Source organism: Mustela nigripes, chromosome 1 (assembly GCF_022355385.1).
Source record: "Mustela nigripes isolate SB6536 chromosome 1, MUSNIG.SB6536, whole genome shotgun sequence".
Classification (NCBI taxonomy): Eukaryota; Metazoa; Chordata; class Mammalia; order Carnivora; family Mustelidae; genus Mustela; species Mustela nigripes.
Genome location: NC_081557.1, coordinates 206,207,771 through 206,228,807, shown reverse-complemented (window position 1 = coordinate 206,228,807; position 21,037 = coordinate 206,207,771). Strand labels below are relative to the sequence as shown.

Here is a 21,037-nt window from a genome sequence, read left to right as displayed (position 1 = left end):
AGGTAGGCTCCATGCCCATCATGGAGCCCAACGCAGGGCTTGAAATCATGACCCTGAGGTCAAGAGTAGTGTGTTTAACCTACTGAGCCACTCAGGCACCGCTGTTGTATATGAACTTAAAAAATAATAAAAAGGCTTCACAGGAGGGGCGCCTGGGTGGCTCAGTGGGTTAAGCCTCTTCCTTCCGCCCAGGTCATGATCTCTGGGTTCTGGGCTCAAGTCCTGCATCAGGCTGTCTGCTCAGCAAGGAGTCTGCTTCTCTCTCTCCTCCCTGCTCCACCGCTCTCTCTCTTGCTATCTCTGTCACTGTCTCTGCCTCTCAAATAAAGGACTATTCTGACTAAATGCATGCACTTACAAATTCCTGCTGTGCTGCTGGAGACCACCTGATCGGGTGCAGCAGCAGGTCCCGGTGGGGGAGTGGGGCCAGGATAGAGCAGGCAAGCCCTCTGGCTCCTCTCCCTGTCACTCTCCTCACACTGTGCTCTCCTGCACTAGCCACCTGCAGCTTCATGTGCCTGCGTCCCTCCAAATAGTTCCTTAACCTGCCATATGTGGGTTTCTCCACTGTATGTCAGGAAAAAAAAAAAAAAGATCCAAAAATATCTTTATTTTAAAAACCCACAAAGAATACTCAGGTCCAAATGGCCTCACTAGTGAATTCTTCCAAATCTTTAAGGAAGTACACAAACTCAGAGAACAAGCCTCTTATTCCTCCCCTCAGCCTCCCAAGGAAATACAGTAGATCATTCAATAAAAACATTTATAGGCATTATTCACCAAGAAAAATGTATTCAACTAGGACTTTTTGCTGCCCCCGCAAGGGCCATTTAACATTGTAGGCATATGTGTGTCTATCTGTATTTTAAAAATTCCCCTGTGAAATCTTTTTTTAAAAAATATTTTTAGTCGGAGCAGTCCTTCTCAAACCTGAGTGAGCATCACAGCCATCCAGAGGGCTCATTCAGAGCTCGCTGGCCTTATCCCCAAGTTTGATTCAGTCGGTCTGGGCAGGGCTCAAGAATCTGCGTTTCTTGCCCCTTCCCAGGTGATGCGGCCTCCAGTCCAGGTTCCCCACTTTGGGATCCATGCTGCCAGAGGACATGGGTTAGTTGGCACCTGTCTGTCATAGGCTGTGCTGGGGTCGGCGTGTTGTTTGCCATCGCAGAGCCCGTTCCTGTGCCGTGCTGTCTCGCACATTTGATTGTTTTCTTTTTTCTTTTGGATAGCAAAAGTAATACATGCTCATTTGTTGCTGCTGTTGTTTGTCTTTTCTTTTTTAAGCAGTACAGAAATTTGTAAAAGGAGAATTTCTCTCTTTGGCCCTCATCGTCTCCTCCTGCCAGAGCTGGCCACTGCTGGCTCTCTGCAGTCAGATGTTTCCTGTGCTGTTGTGAACACACACACACACACACACACACACACACACTACCACACCCCCACACCCCAGGCTGGGGTGCATGAAGAATTGTTTTACCATGGACTAATTGTTGACACATGACTGAGGGATGCCCTCGTGACACCCCAGAGGCACCCGACCTAGAGCAACTTCTTGTGGGTTTACATTAGGTCATTTTTCCTGACCTTGAGTTGTTCGTTAGATCTTGTCCTTTTTTTATACCTCGCAGTACTTGAAGTCATAAGGGTGGGGGCACCCTCTAGTGAGGGTTCTTATGCAGGTTTGTGCCAGGGGTTTATGTGAGAGCGTTTGGGACCCACCTGCATACCTGATTGCTTTTTCACAAAGGGTGCTGTCTGGCACTCGGGACACCTTGTGCCCAGTGGGATTCTGCTTTTGTCCTCAGTCAGAAGAAGCGGCTGTCAGTGTCGTGGCTGTTTAGCCTACCATGGCTGGCAGGCTGTGGCTCTGGGTCACTGCAGAGATGTGAGGGAAGAGCTGTGTCGGGAACCCGGTCACACGGGCTTTGCTTCCCAGACCGCCTACCCTCCTCCCTCCCTGTGACTAGTTAGGAGTCAGAACCCTGCCCGCCCCACCCCTGCCTTTCCAGCTGGGCCACCCCGTCCCTGTGTCTTAATCTTCCAGACTGGAGCAGGGCCCCGAATGGTGCCTCCCCAGGACGGTGGCCCCAGCCCCAGGAATGTGGCCTGGGAGAGTCCACGCTTCTGGGGCTGGCCTTTCAGAGCTGCGTGGCCACTGTCGACACCATGGCGGTCTCCCCGGCGTTCCTGTTAATGGACAGGTTTGTGGTTGCCGTCTTGCCTTTCTTGATTTTGTAAATGGAGGCGTCACCGGAGCTTGGTTTTTGCCTGTGTGTAGGTTTTCGCAGGATTTAGCCACATCCCCCTGCCCACCCACTCCCCCACTCCCCCCGAGACAGAGCTGTGCCTTTGGTGTTCCTCAGTTTAAGCTGGTGTGGTCCTGTTTCTCCAGGAGGGTTCCTGTGGGCCAGGAGCTCCCAGGCCTGCCTCTTTATGCAGGTGGTTTCCAGTGCTCACTCACTACACGCCTTCGTATTGACTGTCACCTCTGGTTTTAGGGATCGGCTTTTTAGCATCAGATGCTACTGGAGTAACGTTTTCTGAAGGAGGAGAGACACCAAGTGTTTCTGGATCTTGGGTACTTTTAATTGTGTGTGGAACTAGGAAGTTTGAGCCCCCTCTTTGGTCACAGTAATAACAACCCCTCAGTGTGTGTCTGACTCACCTCCTATTTCCTGTGGTGGGGGGTTGTCACGCAGAGGCTGCCTTTGTAGATTGCGGTTTTGTGTTTTGTGTTTCCGTGACAGTGGAGTGGGCTGGTCTTCTCCCCCAGGGCTCTCAGAGTGGAGTCAGAGGCCCTGTGTGAGTGTCTGTAGCAGTGGAGCGTGCCAGTTTTTGAGGGCTGGAGATCTGGAAGAAACACCTAAGAAATAGGCTTTAGAGGAATCGTTGAAGATTTTTGCCTTCTCTGCTCCCCAAAGGAGTGCCAGGATTTCTGTGTCCCTTCAGGAGCAAGTTCCTTGACCTCACCTAGACTCCATTTTCCATCTGTACCACGTCAATTCTAATACCTCTCCGGTGGGGTTCAAGCCCCGGCGGTGCTTCTGGGTGACGATGACATGCCTGTCTGCTGTCCTGGGAACGGAGTGCTACATGTGTCAGCTATTTGTGATGACTGTGGAATGAGCTTTGGAATGTCTCTTTTGTCAGCAGGACAAAGGAGGGAAAGAGCCAGGAGCCCCAGGAACTATTACTGAATTAGAAGCAAGAGTTCAAATGTATAGTCTTGAAGAAGGACTTTGGAGGTTTATTTTCCAAGATTCTGAGAGAAGTTTTGAGAAACCCGATGAGTGTTTGTTGCTTGTGGAACCGGCTCTACCGGGTCAGGGCGGACTGTAACTTTGTGCTCCAGCTGCTTTGGCCTTCTGGGCTGGTGCTGCCAGCTGCCAGGGAGCAGCCTTGGAGCTTCGGGTCCAAGGCTTGGCCCTGCGTTGCTCAGCTGTGTGTCTCTGGGCGGGACTCCCCCGCCTCTGAATCCTGGCTTCCTCTGTTTTAAATGGAGAGGAATAGTTCTTGTGTGATCATTCTGATAATTCCTCCAAAAGCACACATTCAGTACATGTGTTCCCCTGTGTGCCGGCAACAGTTCCGGACCCTAGAGGCACTGTGGTGAATAGAGACAGAATTCTTTCATCATGGGCTTTACCTTCTGGTGATGAATGCACAGAAAGTAACAAGTTGATCAGACTCAGCAGGAAATACACTGAAGGGCTTGCTATCTGTAGGGCGCTGGCTCTAAGTGATGCCCTTGGCACACACATTAGGGGTTTTGAAATACTCGGGTGTTGGGACCCAGAGCCAGCCCCTCATCTCCATTGACAGCTGTCATTTTCAATTGCTCCCAGAGTCACTGTCTTGACCTCAGTCACGTCTGGAAGTGAAGTTCATGGGGGCAGAGCTGACAGTAACAGCCTCATCCCATAGCATCTAGGAAGAAAGGGAGTTGGTCCTTGGATTCTACTCTCTCTTGTCGGAAAACAGAGAGATGGAGCTTTGGGTAGAAGTCCTTGCTGGAGTCCCGTCATGTGGAAGCACGTGGTTTTGAGTTTAAAAGTCAAAACATGACAATTTTGGATTTGTGATGTTAATGATGCTTAGCCTTCATAGTTAAACATAATTTTCTTTCTCAGGATTCCCCGGGGTGCCTGGGTGGCTCAGTCAGTGAAACATCTGCCTTTGACTCCGGTCATGATCTCGGGGTCCTAGGATTGAGCCCCACATCAGGATTCCTGCTCAGTGGGGAGTCAGCTACTCCCTCTGCCACTCCCCCTCTTGTGTTCTCTTACTTGCATTCTTGGTCTCAAATAAATAAATAAAATCTTAAAAAAAAAAACAAAGGATTCCCCAAAGTAAATGAGCTTCAAAGCCCACTAAAACCTGGATCTGGCCCTGCAGACTGGTGCACTGGCTGGTCCTCTGAAGCGAGGACAGTGGAAGGACCAACTGCAGCATGACCCGCTAGGGATTTGCGGCTTCCCTCCGGCCGGTGGTCTTGCAAGAGCACGTGCCCTGGGGGCCAGATCCTGTAGCCCTTCAGGAAAAGACAGAAACCTAGGTTGTTCTGTGATTTCTTTCTTTCTTTCTTTTTTTTTAATTTATTTGACAGACAGAGATCACAAGTAGGCAGAGAATCAGGCAGAGAGAGAGGACAGAAAGCAGGCTTCCTGCTGAGCAGAGAGCCCAAAGTGGGGCTCGATCCCAGGACCCTGGGATCATGACCTGAGCCGAAAGCAGAGGCTTTAACCCACTGAGCCACCCAGGTGCCCCCTGTGATTTCTTGATCAACACAAAATGTTGACAGATGTTTCAAACTGGAAAACACCGTGTAGGCAGCAAACACAGACCACGGCGTTACCTCTCCCCTGGGAACCCCCGCACACCCACCCGGCTTCATCCTCACCGTGGTCCCAGGAAGGTTTGTCCTCTCTGCTTACAGATGAAGAACAGCAGGCCCAGGGCTGCCACTGCTTCTGTGGGGGTGTGGATGGGAAGCCCTGAAACCCCATTGTGTTCAGATTTGGGGGCCACTCACTAGGAAGGCCGCTGTTCTGCCTCTGCCTGAAGCTGCTATAGCAAGGGGGTGCCAGCATTGTGAGGGGTTAGCAAGGAGCCTGGGCCACTTGGCGGAGCTTTGGAATGTCTCTTTTGGCCATCGTTGCCTTATTGCCTGTGCTGGCTCGCAGGAAGCTTGGGAGAGGGACGGGAACGCGTGTGCGCTGCCCCATTAACCACAATGCAGGCTGGCTGCTCTTCTGGCTGGTGGTGGCCCGCTCATCTCCTCGGTCTGGGAGGAGGGGACACTGCTGGGAGGCCTGCAAGGGCCTGGTTTTGATTCCCTGGTGGGTGATCTTGGGAACTTGCCTAACCTGTAGGCCATTTTCCATGGCACACTGTCCCCAGTCTCTCTCAGCCCCCGCTCCCAGCTCGGTGGCCTGAAGCGCCGTGGGGGGCGGCCCGTGCCCCAGCTGCGCTGTCATGTAGGCCCTGCGGGCTGAGCACCCGGATGCCTTCATGGGTGCACTCTCCGTAGCTCTCCACTTTTCTCTCCCAGAAGGTTTTCGTTTTTATACCAGTAGAGCTGAACATTTTCATTTTCTCTTCAGTTTTTTGCTCGTATAAGTCACTTCCCACCCGACGCAGGCGCCCTGTCAATACCATTTCCTTCTTCTCCCAGGGGCGGTCTGTGCTCTATACTTTTACACAGCTTGCTTTTCTCCTTCAGCAATAGGTAGCTCGCAGTCTTTTGAAAGAGTGCCCCCCCCCCCCCACCGTCTTGGTGCTGCGAATGGGAGTGTCATGAACCCTTGGGCTGTTTTTAGTATTTTTGTGACATATTTAAACCCTGCTTTGTTCCAGCTGACATCTTTGGGCAGGGTGACTCGGTTGACGGTTGACGAGCACATTTCTCACATCTGTGGCTGGTGGCCCAGTCCTGGGCAGCATAGGCCTGACTCCTTTTTCAGGGGATGAGGGCTGTTGAGGTCGCTGGGTTGTGTGTTTCCTCACTCCCTCAGCCCCACTCAGCCCCTTGTCAGGCTTCTGTGTGTGTCCTGCCTACGGGGCTGCACTGGACAAGCGGGGGCTCACAGCTGGAGGAGGTGGGGGAAGGGAGCTGCGGTCAGGGTCCGAGCAACCTGTGCTCAAGGGTTCTTAGTGAGAACCGGGTCCTACTGGGCCATATTGACCCGGTGAAATGTGTCCATGCCTGATCTTGCTGCTAATTGTGATATGGCACTTTTCTTGAGAGCTGGTGGACAGAAATTAACACGCCATTATTTTTAGCATGACTTTGTCACTGGTGGCCCATATCTCTTCCTCTGAGTTGTTGCCTCTTGAAATGAAAAGAATTATATTGTAAGCCAGGGGTAAGGACCCCAGTGAAACCCTGCCTCCTTTTTCCTGCTTAAGGGTCTTTTGCCCCCACAGGATGGGAGGGTTAGTCTCTGTCCTTGTAGTTGGGCGTGGCTTAGTCCTCAACCACCCCTGTGTTTCCCAAGGGCTCTCAGCATTGCTGTAAAGTGCATCCGGATAGGCCTCATCGACAGATCCCTGCCCTGCAGGGTCACCTCCCTTCAGCCCACCATTCCCTTAAACCTGGCCTGTGCCCCCCGGTCCCTCTGATGCCTCCAGGGTGCAGAGTGCCAGCCCAGCTGCAGGAGATTGAGTGGGGGGTGGCAAGGCTGGCAGTCCTTTAGAAGAGAAGCCCTCCCACGGCAATGGGGATGATGGCGATTATTCCCGTGAACCGAGTGTGTGTGGAAGCAGCAGGCCAGGCCTGCGAGGTCCCTTGCCTCATCTGATCCTCAAAATGTGCCTGTGATCAGGAGCACACTGAGGGTAAGGGGTGAGGCACATGTGGCATTGAAGCCGGTGAGGGGATTTGGGGGACAGGGCTGGTAGGATCCGTGTGTGCTCTCAGAAGACCACCCTGCCCGCCATGTGGAGGAGACTTCTGGGTGTTGTGGCAGATACAGGGGGCATTCTGCAAGGCCCCAGGGTCTGCCGGGTCATGTTCTGTGCCTGAGGGACACTTGAAGGAAGCCTGGGGCAGGCATATATGGGCTGTGACTGGCTGGTTGCAGGCCTGATGTGTAGTCCCCAAAAAGACACAGGAAGAGGGCTGGAGAGGGTGGCCAGACCCTTGTCAGATCAGGTGAGAGCTTTGGAGCTAACCTGAGGAGAGATAGAAGGTTTCTTAGCAAATCAGACTGACTCTTTGTTGTTCTGTAGAGCTGAGGCCCTCAGAACAATTCACTGGATGAATGTAGCCTGGTGGGTTGTTGAGCGAGCCTCCTGCCTGAGGGTGATCCTAGGGCCAGCTCCTGAGGGATTGTGAGGTTACCTCTGGAAGAGTCCAAAGGTGCTTCCCTGTCATTACTCACCCCTGCCAGCTACAGGAGGGTGGACCTGAGCGGGCATCACAGAAGGGGCGGTAGTCAGGAGGGAAGCCAGGCCCACTCCCAGGTAGGGTGCGTGCAGGTCAGAGGTGCCGTGTGGGTTGGCTTGCGGGTGCGGCTGGGTTGGGCCGCAGTCCCATTACGCACCTCACAGCCCTGCACCTGCGTCCCCTGCAGACATGTACGGTGTCTGCTCTGTTTGCTGGCCAACAGGTGTGGCACACCTGCTGCGTGCTGGCTGGGATTGTGGGGGTGCAGAGGCGACTCTGCCCTTCCCTCCTGGTAGCCCCACCCCAAAGAGGAGCTGTGTGGAGAGGAGCCAGGGGCCCTCCAGCAAATACAGTGTAACTGGCTGCGTGCTGTGGGAGCTGAGGCCCTGCTAGGGATGGTGGTGGCCGGTGGGTGAAGGCTTTGCAGAACCTGGGCAGACGTGAGGGCTTCCTGGAGCTGCTTGTGGCATGGGTGCATTTGGAATGATCTTGATGAAACAGGAAGCTTGAATCAAGCGGTCCCTATGTTCTGCCCCTGGTCAAGTGTCACAGATGGTGGCAATGGCAGCAGGGGGGTGCTAACTTGCTGAGGACCCATAGCTGTGGCTCTAGCCTCTCCTGGACTGGGGAGAACGGCACCAGCGTGTGACTCTCATCCAGGATGACCCCAAGGGTGCCTCCGGGCCAGCCAGACAACACAGGGTTTAAAGGGCTCAGTCAGGGCTCCTGGGCTCTCCCCGCCCCATCTGCACACCTGGCCCCCGGGAATGGGGCTTGGGCACATCATGGCCAGAGGCAGGGGCTTGGCTCCAGCTGGCCTTCTGGGCTTAGTGGCCAACTCTGTGCCAGTCTTCCAGGGACCCACCGATCTGAAAGGGAAGCCAGAGGCCGGAACCTCTTTCTGGCCGGCTCTCTGTTCCCTGTGCTGAGGACACAAAGAGCTGAAGCTTGGGTGGGATTTCCTGTCCTTTCAGAGCTCCTCGGCCTCTCATCCTCGGCCTCTCCCAACCAAGGATACCTTTCTTGAGCCTTTCAGAAGTCATGGCCTATCATGTATCGTGATTTTTTAAAAAGATTTTATTTATTTATTTGATAGAGATTACAAGTAGGCAGAGAGGCAGGCAGAGAGAGGGGGGAGGCAGGCTCCCCGCTGAGCAGAGAGCTCGATGTGGGGCTCAATTCCAGGACCCTGGGATCATGACCTGAGCCGAATGCGGAGGTTTTAACCCACTGAGCCACCCAGGCGCCCCATAAAGATTTTTAATTTATTTACTGGACAGAGAAAGATCACAAGCAGGCAGAGAGAGAGGGCTCCCCACTGAGCAGGGAACCCAATGTGGGGCCTGATCCCAGGACCCAGAGGTCATGACCTAAGCCTAAGGCAGAGGCTTAACCCACTGAGCCACCCAGGTGTCCCTTGTATGGTGAATTTTGATAAGTTCTCTCTGTACTATGTTTGTACAACTTACAAGCCTTCGCAGGGGATGAAGAAAACAAGGTTTCTGTTGCTCCTGCTGCTTTTGCTGGCCGTCTGTGTGACTAGCTCCACCGGTCTGGTCCGGCTCCCGGATCCCAGTCACCGGTCACTTCTGTGCGGTTCTCTGTCCCAATCCTTACTACTCTAGACCCTAGGTGACCCGCATCTGTCTAGAATGGGGTCAGGTTTCATTACCTTCCTCACTGTTTGTCCCTTGTGCCCTGTTCCCTTCTCCAGAGGCAATGCCTCTTTAGCAAAATGTGGACCATTAGTGAGCGGAGAGTTCTGGAAGTTGAGATTTTCGCTCAGTTTGAATCGCGTGTCCTCCACTGTTGGCTGAGTTTTCACAACTCAGAGTTTGTTTCTTACAAAGGTGTATAGAATTGCCTTGGCCTATGAAGTGGTTTCTATTATAAACACAACAGAAAAGCAAGGAAGAGTATGTGAAACCGTTTGTTTCCTTTTGGGAAGTTTTTATCACTTTATTTTTATTGCTTTCAAATTTGTTGAAAAGTTGCAAGAAAAATAAGCAACTTCCAAGTATCCTTTACCCAGATTCACTGTTTGTGTCTCACTTCATGTGTTATGTGTGTTGTTTTGTTTTGTTTTAAGATTTTATGTATTTATTTGAGTGAGGGAGCAAGAACAGGGCGAGAGGGAGACGCAGGCTCCCCGCTGAGCAGGGAGCCCAGACTGGGGCTTGATCCCAGGACCCGGAGGTCATGACCTGAGCCAAAGGCAAATGCTTAACCGGCAGAGCCACCCAGGTCTCCCCTCACTTCCTGTGTTTTATCTGGTCTGTGACTGTGGTGTAAGCAAGTAAGTATTTCTAGGAAGCATTAGAAGAACCGGTGGGAAGTACAAGTACCTTCCCTAAGAACAAGGGCACTGTCTTACATAAGCGCTGTGCGGTTACAAGATCAGCAAATTTAACATAAATCTCGTGCTCTTTCCTAGTCCACAGAGTGTATTCACATCCCGTTAGTTGTTTCAGGAATCTTCTCCAATAGTCGGTCTGTCTGTTGCCGCCATCAGCATAGTGGGCTGTTGTCGGGGCCCCAGAGCGGGAGGCACGTGCCAGCTCCTCTGTGCTGGGAACGCGGGCTCTGAGCACCTGCCCAAGCAGGCTTGCCTTTGTACTGACAAGGAATTTGTGGGAGATGCTTTCAGAATCGGTGGAAACCATCATCGTCAGCTGTCAGCTGCCAGGCCTAGCGCCCACTGGTCCTTTCCCATGTCCACGCGCCCGCCTGTGCTTCTGAGGCTGCATCCCTCCTCCACTGCCTCTTTGTGCTTGCTCAGATCCATATGGGCTTTTGGATTCTTGTTTTATTCAGTGGATTATAATCCCTTGCCCTCATTATTTATTTCAACGACTAGATTGTTCCAGATTTAGCCAGGGAGAGTCTGTGTTTCACGTTGGCTTCTGTTTCCTTAAGACGCGTCCCCGTATTTCTCTGAGCACTTTCTTCCTTTCTGGCACAGGAGATGCTGCAGGGTCATTTTACACTTTCCAGTGAGCCCTGGAAACTGTTTTTAATGAATGCACCAGCCTGTACAATCCAAAACGTAGTTTATTTTGTACTACCGGTGGGGACTTACCTATGGTCTTCGGGACTTTTGTTTACATGTGGTTGGGAGGGAAGACCTTGTGACTGCTGGCTGAGTGGCTTTCTTTTCATGGCCCGTGGAGACTCTTTATGAAGAGATAATGCAGATTTACCTTATAGATAACTTCAACTAAGCTAGAGGTTAATTATTAAAGCAACTGCTATTTTTTTTTTAAGATTTTATGTCTTTATTTAGAGAGCATGTGAGAGTGGGGGAAGGGGGAGAGGGAGAGAATCTCAAGCACACTTCACACTGAGCACAAAGCCTGACACGGGGCTTGATCTCTCGGCCCTGAGATCATAACCTGAGCTGAAACCAAGAGTCATACACTCAGCCCACTGAGCCCCCACTGCCTCGCAGCTCTTATTTTTTAAGCACTAACTATGTACCTGTCATTTTAATTCCAACAAAGACCCTTGGTAAACATAAGGAAACTGAGGCTCAGAGAGATGAATATACTGGTCAAATTCACACAGTTAGTAACTTGGCCAGGGTTTCAATTCACTTTAGTCTGATTTTAAAACTCACTTTTTCTGGGGGTGCCTGGGTGGCTCAGTGGGTTGAGCCTCATCCTTCAGCTCAGGTCGTGATCTTAGGGTCCTGGGATCGAGCCCCACATCGGGCTCTCTGCTTGGCAGGGAGCCTGCTTCCCCCACTCTCTGCCTGACTCTCTGCCTACTTGTGATCTATCTCTCTCAAATATATTTAAAAAAAAAAAAAACAACAACAACTCAGTTTTTCTGGGATATTTTGTTGTGATACAAGGTAGTTCCTTACTCCAAATTATAGAATTTGCACATGTCACAGTTGAACAACAAAAAGCTTATTTGTGGTTATGGGGCTTTTTCCTGGTTGCATAGTTCTGTGTCTTCTCTGATGACAGGTCTGCAGAATTAAAACTTGTGGTTCTTCATGGTGTTCCCTCAAAGGAAGGTCTACTTGTTTCCATTAGAGAGTGACTTGGCGGTCCTGGTATTTCTGTGAATACCCAGAAGTTCCCTAACCCTCTTATTTTCTTCCTATAGGAATTTGCTTGCTAGGAAACAGAATGCAAGACTTGACAAACAAAATGACTTGGGATGGAAGTTATTTGGAAAAGTACCACTTCGAGAGAATGCTCAGAAAGATTCAAAGAAAATACAAAAGGTATATGAGACCCAAAAACGCAGAAGTATGCTGTGCAGCGCTATTTATGAACCTTGCTAAAGTGACCTTTCTGGAGGCTTTGAAATTGGAAAACTTTGTGTTGATCTGCATGCCCACTTCTAAAATCTGAGTCTGTCATCAGAAAGTTGATGCCTTTAACCTTTTCCATTCCTTGTCGCTTCCCGCATGCGCATAGGGGAGAGCTGGCTTCGCTCTGTGTAATGTCACTCGATTGGTTTTTCCAGTACTAGTTGCAGATGTGTTTATTGTCAAACTTTTATTAATTGTGTTCCTTATTAAAGCACTCTCCCCTCCGGTCCCATGGGTTTCTTGGAGTGTCATCCTTCCATTGCTGATTTGGCCAAGAATGCAGAGGCCATCGCTCATCCCCTTCATCGCTCCCGTAGGAGGACCCTTTCCCCTTGCTGGCCTGGGAGCTGCTCCCTTTTCCGAGCAGGGGAAGGGAGTGGGGTACAAGGGTTGGGCCAGGCCTGTCGTATCTCATCACTGGGATGCCGACAGCTGGAGGCATGTGCTCATCTTTTCAAAGAAGGCTCGTGCACAGACTCTGCGAGGCCAGAGGTATCTATGGCTTGGACTTTGACTGTTACCAGCTGCGTCTTCCCCTGGACTCTGAGTCCCAGCCATCCTCACAGAATGCCATTTGCCCAATGCCGTGACACTGCCCCCCAGCAGGCTGCCTCCTCCCACCTCAGTTTTGTATTTACTGATAGTTGTTCAGTGAATACTTTTGAGGACCTACTAAGTGCCCAGCCTCAGGTGTGGCGCTGGGCTGAGAGAAGTGACCACAGCATTTGCTCCAGAGAGCCCCTTTGGTAAGGAGAGGACTCCAGGGCCGGTAGGAGGAGAACCGTAGGTGTGTGTGGGGGCGGGGCTGGGCCTGCTGGGCCAGGCCTCATACATGGTTGAGTTCAGAGGTGTGGCACAGTTACTAAAACGGGGGATCCTGAATTGAGTGCTTCCTCTGTGCCAGTTTCAGATGAGTCAGCACTTGGGTTTCTAGTTCATTTTAAAGCTTGTAACTGCCTTCTGCAGAAGGTACCATTATTATCTTACCAAAGAAGCACTTAAGAGATGGGCTGAGTGACTTGGGCAGAGCTAGACCCTACCCTAGGGCTCTTGCTTCTCCTCTGAGTCTTTGCAAGGAAGGGGCGGGAGTAAGTGGGGGCGGCCTGTGCCAGGGCTGAGGGGCTGGGGCTGTGTGTGGCCTGCACCTGGGGAGCAGTGGGAGGGGCTGTCCCTGGGGCCTGTGTCATGTGCTGGGCCTGGAACCTGTCTCTGACCTGAAGGCTCTGGGTAGTCCCAGAGGATTTTACTTACCTAAGGAGTGAAAAGTTCCCTTGGCAAGAATGTGGCTCTTGGACTAGTCCAGAGGAGTAAAGTGGGGTCTGGCCCAGCGCTGTGGTTCTTGTGGGTTGAGGGTACCAGATGTGCTGGGTAGAGGGGCACGGCATGCGTGGGAGGCGGTGAGGGCATGCCGGGGCTCTGGCTTGAACAGCATGGGGAATCTGCACGCATTTCAAGTGTTTCTGCTTCAGCAAACTGAAGGTCTGAAGCTGTTCTGAAGGTTGTCTGACACTCCTTATCGCGATTGTCTGGGCCCAGGGAACTTAGCAAGTACACCGGTGTTGGAATTCGCTTTTATAGATTGTCATATTTTGAATTGGAATCACTTATTGTATAGGCTTAGTATAATAGCATACAATTAAAAGGTGATTCATTTATATGCAAAGCTCAGCTATAAATTTCTTAGAAACTAAATAGCCAAGCTGAATTTTTAAAGAAATCCACACTTTGGAAAAAAGTAACCATTGTCCTTCTGTAGATTTTCCCATGACTCTGAGTAGCACTTGCATCGTGTTTGAATTTCTTTGTTATCTTTGTTGAACCTTTTTTTTTTTAAGGTGAACATGGATTATGTTCTTGAACCTAAAGGATTTTTGTGAACTGAAATGACTAGGTCCATTAATCATGTGGTAACACAGTACTGCAGAGAAGAGGGCCATCTGGCTTCAAGCATCAATAATAAAGGATGTAATTGTACCTGCATGAGTCATACAATCTGGCCTGAGTCCTATTTGCTCCTGCTTTGTGTCTCTGGCCCTTTATTCCATGCCTCTCTCCTGGGGCTGGCAAGGTCTGTGGGGGATCCTGGGCCGGGGATCTGGTGCGGTGGAGAGGCCCCCGCGCATTGGGCTGGAGTTGGCTGCCGTCACAGGTGTCGGCTCCCACTCTCTAGAGAGCCCGGAGCTGGGGCTTAGTTTCGGGGCCTGTGAGCCCAAGCAGTGCCAACAACTCCCGTTAGAGCCAGAGCAGCAAGAAGGGCTTAGGAGACTCGAGTTCCTTTTCCTGCTCTCTTTGGAATATGTTTATCGCACGGTGATTTAAGAGCGTGGACTTTGGAGTCAGAGTGCAGGAATCGGTATCCCGGCTCTGCCACAGCTCAGCTAGGTGGGCAAGTCCCATAACCCTTTTGAGCCTCATTTCCTCCTCTCCAGAATCTGGAGAGCCATAGGACCAGCCTCGGAGGGGCAAAGATTCAGTGTGCGAGTGGACATCACATGCTCGGAACAGCACGGAATGTCCTAAGTGCCGGCAGGTGTTTGCTGTTATTATTGTCCCCTTCTTGTGACATGCAAGAAACAACACAGTGTGAGAGGATGAGCCTGACGCCTCCATGCGTCCCTTCACTTACACATTCAGCAGACACTGCCCTGTGCCGAGGCCAGGGGCCTGTGGCTGGGTCGGGACACCTCAAGGAGCCTGTGGTGCAGCCGAGGGGACAGGTGCGCACACCAGCCAAGGTCTTTGGACTTGCCGACCTGCGTGTGATTTCCAGCCTCACCTCCCCTTATCTGTGTAACCTTGGCCAGTTACTCCTGGGCAGCAAGGGCATTCTGAATCCAACTCACTAGATTGTTATAAGAGATCACGTATGTGGAATATTTTTGTCCCATGTTTCCCACAGCCCGTGGCCCAGAGTTAGTACTCAAGGAGGGGCGGTTGTGACTTTTAATTAATAGGTCCAGCAAGTGGCAGGTGCTACCTCTGATTTGCCCAGGGTGCCCTGGGACGCATTGGACTTCCTCATAACTGGGCCAGAGTCTCTTAATTTGAGACGTATGGGTACATGGCAGCCATTTTTAGGAAATGTTACGTTCAGATATCTTTTCAAATTTCATAAAGGTTTTGAAAAGTAATTTTCTCTCCGCTTACATTATTTCAGAGAGATTTTCTAAACAGGGGAAGCAGAAATGACCAAGGATAGCTATGAGAATGACCCTAAAGCATGGTTCTCAAAGTATGGTCCACGGACTAATGTTGTCACCATCTGGGTGTTTTTTTTTTTTTTTTTAAAGATTTTATTTATTTATTTGACAGAGAGAAATCACAAGTAGATGGAGAGGCAGGCAGAGAGAGAGAGAGAGGGAAGCAGGCTCTCTGCTCAGCAGAGAGCCCGATGCGGGACTCGATCCCAGGACTCTGAGATCATGACCTGAGCCGAAGGCAGCGGCTTAACCCACTGAGCTACCCAGGCGCCCCATCTGGGTGTTTGTTAGAAACCCAGGTTCTCAGTCCTCATCTCAGACCCACTGAAGAAACTGTGGGGCTGGGGGCACCCCAAGTAGTGTTCTAGCAAATGCTCTAGGTACTGGTCACGCACGCTCACATTGCAGAAGCACTGCTGTTAGAGAAGGGGTTGGTGGGTATAAGAGGCAAATAGCCATCTTTGCCCACAGCAGGTTAAATAAGTGGTCCAGAATATACCAGACGCCCATTGTGGCAGCTGCTGGTGAACTGGAGAGGCCCCTGAGAATAAAGTTGTGGAGAATGCATTTGAACACAGCTGTGTTGGGATCTCCTGTCCTTGGGTTTGTACGGGGTGGGGCTCTGGCCACATTTGGCACCTCGGGGCGGCACATCCTTTGCCTCGTGAAGAAAGAGGAACCTTCCTTCTTGGATTCAGTGGTCCTTTGCCCCGTAAAATTGAGCCACCGTGGGGGTGGATTACAATGAAGGGGAAGACTAACATGGCCTCTGCCTTTGTTGGACCTTACCATAGATCAGGAACACACAGCTTGAAGCAGAATAACTCTGCAGGTCATTGCAGCTGTGATAAGCCTGTGAAAAGAAGTGATGTGCAGAAACGGTGTGATGGAAACCCATCCTAGGGTTTCCACACCACTGGTTTTTCAAGTGACCGCCTGTTCCCAGGTCCAGGGTTCATTCCTCAGCCCACGTCTTATCAAACTCTCTTTTGCTCCTTGTGAGCTTTTCTGACCTTGACTTCTGGGTCACTGCACTCTCCTCTGTGGGGTGCCCTTTGGATTTTATAGGGCCTCTCAGGTGCTTCTCTGTCTGTGGTCACCCCCTAGGGGACCTCAGTGGGACTCAAGGCTCTACCAGCAGCCTCCACATTTGTTCTCAGCCAGGACCTCATCCTTGAACTGTAGACCTTGCCTGCATGTTCCACTGGGTATCCACCACCACTTCCTGTCTGACTCTTACTTTGCTTTTTCTGTGCCATTGGGCCTGTTCCCTTTGCATCTTTCCCCATTTTGGAAAGTGGTAGCCTTCTTTTTCAAGTCTTCTTCTCAAGTCTAAGACTTGAGAGTTGTTCTTGACTTCTCTCTTCCCATAGCCTCCTTCCAACCTGACTGGCGTTTTGCTTTTGTTTGCGTTCTGCCCGTGACTCTGACATGCAGCCAGGTTTGAGAAGTAGTGACTTGCTGGGGAATTTGGGTACTCTGGTGAAGTTGTGCAGATGAAATCTTATTAAAAGATCTCACTGCCATTGCCTGGCGTGCGGGAGTTGTGGTTTACTGTCTCTCGGTTGCTCGAACTATCGGAATGGGGGTTGGATTTATAAAGATAAATTAGCAATACTTACTATCCTGGTTCTGTTAATTGGTAGAAGATGTATAAGATGTTAACCTATTAAGGAAAAGAATACACTGGGCATCTTATTGCCCTGAAATAACCACTATTTGCATTTTGGTATTGTTCCTTTCAATAATTTTGTCATGCGTGGTCTTTTGATTTTTATTTATTTATTTATTTATTTATTTTGAGGAAAAGACCATTTAAAAAGTCAAAGCAAGTCTCTGTAATCTGAGATGTCAGAGGAGCTCAGGGCTGCCCACATTTAGAGAGATGCTTCCAAGCAGAGTTTGTAAATCCTTGAGACCTTACAGCAGGTACATAGACTCGGGGATTCAGACAGCGTCCTGTTTGAGCTCCAAGGCAGCTGCCGACGGGTAGGGACTGCCACGGGCAGTGCGGCTTGTGGGCTCCCATGTCCTGGATAAGACATGTCATTTGAGCAGAGAAGTGTACAAGTGTTTGGGCGTGTGCAACCTGGAATGACTTGCATGGTCTTCTGGAATTTCCAGTCAGCTCTTAGATGTGAAAGAGAGAATCCCAGAAGGCGGCAAATCCAGAACAGCTGAAAGCAGTATTCATTCTCCTCACTTCTGGGTTCTGTGAAGACTGGGTGGTCAGAAAAACATAAACCATCACAAACTGTAGGAAACACAAAGCCTGGATGGTCAGTGCAGGGGGCTGGTGACGGGCCTGCAGGTAATTCTAAAACAACTTGAGAAAACTTCCTTCATTTTCAAAATAGGGTTGAACCCATTACAAAAAAGAGCAGGTCCTAGTTGTGGGTAAGGAGCAAACATACTCTAACCTGTCTCCTGATGAGCACAGCTGTAAAACTGGAACATAGTACGTATAATACGAGTAGCTTTTCAAGCCTTCTGGAAAGTAAACGGTAGCAGGCGGACCGCGGGAAAAGACCACAGTTCAGAGTACTGCTGGCTCGATTGACCCTACCAGTTTTTTCTTCTCTGATATCCCATAGCCCAAACTCAAGGTATCCTAAGACGCAGAGATGGGTGTTAATAAGCACTAGGTATTAGAGATGGGTTAGATCAGAGTTAGCACTAGGGAAGCCTTTCTAGTTCTGGATGAGGAGTGGTACTCTCACATTCAGAAAGCAGAAACCCTACTTTTCATTTTTTCCTTTTCTCTGTTTTCTCACACCCCAGCCCCTGTGCAGTCTCCCAACAGTAGAAATGGGCCAGCAGGAGCCTGAAACTCTCAGGAAGGGGACCTGATGAGAGGAGGTTTATTCCCAAGATGGTGGGGGAGACCCCTGATGCCCTCTTCTCTCTCCTCCTACCACTTGGCCCAAGGTTGTGGGAGGTGTGTGTGTGGCTAGAGAACTAGAGAAGGGGTGACCCAGGGAATCTGTAAGTTCTGGAGACATTGTGGAGAGGAGGAACTCAGGAAAGTGGCCTTGAAGGTTATTACGAACTCCTGGGCTGACTCCCAAGTTGTGGATACATGGATCTGACCGTAACTAGCAACAGTAGACTTGAGAACCGGACTTCAGGAACAGACTGACACCTGGTCCCATGCTGGCCGCTGGGCGATGCACATGGTGGGGATTGTAGCCAATAGGCACCGTGAAGGCTTTGAAAAGTCAGCTGACTTTGGAGCCACAAACCAGGAGCTGCTACACAAAACTTTTAAATGAAAAATAACAACAACATGTTATTTTTAATTTATTATATTGCCTGGGTGGCTCAGTACGTTAAGTGTCTACCTTCAGCTCGGGTCATGATCTCAGGGTCCTGGGATGGAGGCCCACATCAGGCTTCCTGCTTAGCGGGGAGCCTGCTTCTCCCTCTGTCTCTGCCTGTGCTCGCTCTCTTTCTCTGACAGGAGAATGAGTAATATCTTTAAAAAGAAAAAAAATAACCATAACAATAAAAAGGTAGTAAACAACAAAAAGCTAACTGGATAGTCCCAGTAGCAGAGCAAAGATGATAGCAGAAAGAGTGCGTAAACTTTGAGATCGGTCTGTAGAAACCATTTCGTCTGAAGAATACAGAGAAAAAAGATTGGAGAAAGTGACTAAGCTTTAGGGACATGTAGGGCAGTGCTGACAGGCTGAACAGTGGCGCTCTTGGGGTTTTGGAAAGAGAGAAGAAAGACGGGGTGCAGAAAACATATTGGACTAGATAGTGTCTGAGTACGGCTTAAATCCAACAAAAGATCTAAGTTTATAGGCTTGGGGAGGGGGGCTCGGTGAACTCCAGATAGGAGGAAGCCACAGAGGACCATGCCGAGACGAATCATAATCGAACTGCTGAAAATAAAGACAAAAACTCTTACATGCAGCCGGAGAAAATGGATTACTTACAGGGGAACGACAATTTGAATGACTTTGATTATTACATCAGAAACCTGGTTTTTAAAACTACTGGAGGAAAAGAGCCATCAGTTCCAAATTCTGTGTCGGGCACAAAACCCTGCAGGGTTGCAGGTGAAACACAGGGGTCACGGATGAAGGAAGCATGGGAGAATTTGTTGCTAGCAGATCTGTGTTGCTGAAGGATGTTTTTCAGATGGAAGGGTCATTATACCTGAAGGAGACTTGGAACATTCGGAAGGAAGAGGAGGGGAAGAGTGAGGCTCTAGGTAGGTACAACAGACCCCCTGTTCTCTTCGTGAGCTCTTTCTAACGTGTTCCACTGAAGCAAAGACTAGAACATCATCTGGGTTCTCAGTGTCTGTAGATGTCACATAAAGGGACATGGTGGTAAGAGGCTAAAACAATTAAATGTGCATTATAATCCCTAGGTCAACTGCCAAATTATAACAGTAAAAAACACAAGACGTTAAAATGAAATTCTAAAAAGTTAAAAAAAATGAAACCAAGGCAGGAAGGAGGAAATAGAGGAAGGAAAAACAAAACAGACAAGATAATAAACTGAAACATACCAGTTATTATATTATATTAATATAAATGGTCTGAACACGCCAGTTGTGTGTCTGAGGGCCTAATCCTGACAGGTTGTCAGAATGGGTGAGAAAATTAAAAAGACCCAAATGTGTGTTGTCTAAAAGAAACTCACTTCACATGTAAACTACATAGGTTAAAATGAAAGGATGGGAAAAGATATACCAGGTAAGCACTAATTGGAATGAAGATGGAGTAGATAGAGTAGCATAAGAAAAATTAGATTTTAGAGGATGGGAGGTTCCCAGGATGAGGCAGAATGTCACCTGATAAAGACAGAATGACTCTGAATGTGTGTGTACCCACGAGAGCTGTGGAATGCATGAAGCAGAGATGGGCAGAGCTGGAACACGTATACAAATCCACAGTTATTACTGGGTTGTCGACTCTAAATGGTGACCGGTAGACCACTGATGGAATCAGCCAGGACTCTGAAGGACTGACTATGGGCCGGCTGGACTGATGGGTTTTTGGAGAACGCTCCGGCCTCCCACAGGAGCACAGCACACATTCTTGACGAGCATGCATACAGCATGCACCAGGAAAGACTATAACCTGTGTTATAAAAGGAACCATAAAGCTGAAAGGATTAAAATGACACAAAATAGGTTCTCTAACCACAGTGGAATTAGATCACAAAGCCGTGACACAAAGATAGCAAGAACCCACCCCAAAACTTGGAAATTAAGTAAGTAACACACTTCTAGAAAAATCATGGGACAATGAGGAGGTCACAAAGAAAGTTAGAGAATATTTTGGACTGAATGAAAATAGAACATACCAAAATTTGTGGGATAGAATGCTTAGAAGGAAATTTAAAGTGTTAAAAGGCTCATGTTAGAAAAGAACAAAGTTGTCCGATCAATAATCTGATTTTCTACGCTAAGAACCATAAAAGAAGCAAATAAACCCAGAGTAAGCCAAGGGGTGGGGGATAATAAACATAAGAACAGAGATAGTGAAACTGAAAATGAAAAATAACAGTGAAACCAAAAGCTGATTCTTTGAAGTGATGAAGAACATTGATCAAACGCTAGCAAAATTGACAAAAGGAGAGTGAGAGAGGGGATACCACAGAAATTAAAACAACAATGAGAATGTCACAGATAACTCCACATTCATAAGTTTGAGAATTTAGATGAAATGGTCCATTTCTTCGAAAATCACAAGTCACCAAATCTCACCCAAGATGACTAGATGATCTGAATCACCCTCTAATTATTAAAGAAATGGAAATCTCCAAGCCCAGGGAGTGTCCTTGGTGAGTTCTGCCAGTATTTAAGGAAAAATAACACCAGTTTTAGAGGTGAGCCCAGCTCCTGACACATTTTACGAGGCCTCTATTACCCTGATACCAAAGGAGACAAGTGCAGTACAGAAAAATCTGATTGCAGACCTGTCTCCCTTATGAAGATGCATGTAATCCCCAATAGAATATTGGCAAGTTGAGGAGCGCCTGGGTGGCTCAGTGGGTTAAAGCCTCTGCTTTCAGCTCAGATCATGATCCCAGGGTGCTGGGATCAAGTCCCACATTGGGCTCTCTGCTCGGCAGGGAGCCTGCTTCCTCCTCTCTCTCTCTCTCTCT

At 49.4% G+C, this 21,037-nt stretch overlaps 1 protein-coding gene across 5 annotated transcripts in view; it reads left to right on the top strand.

The window, feature by feature from the left end:
* Nucleotides 1–21,037, top strand: part of TBC1D14 (TBC1 domain family member 14) — a 103,035-nt gene that overhangs the window by 35,868 nt on the left and 46,130 nt on the right. For 4 of the 5 annotated variants that reach the window (XM_059380399.1, XM_059380393.1, XM_059380415.1 and 1 more), the window contains exon 3: nucleotides 11,501–11,621. The exons of the other annotated variant lie outside the window; for it this stretch is intronic. In XM_059380399.1, the coding sequence (XP_059236382.1) occupies nucleotides 11,501–11,621 (121 nt within the window). The remainder of the gene's footprint in view (nucleotides 1–11,500; nucleotides 11,622–21,037) is intronic. 5 annotated transcript variants of the gene reach the window in all.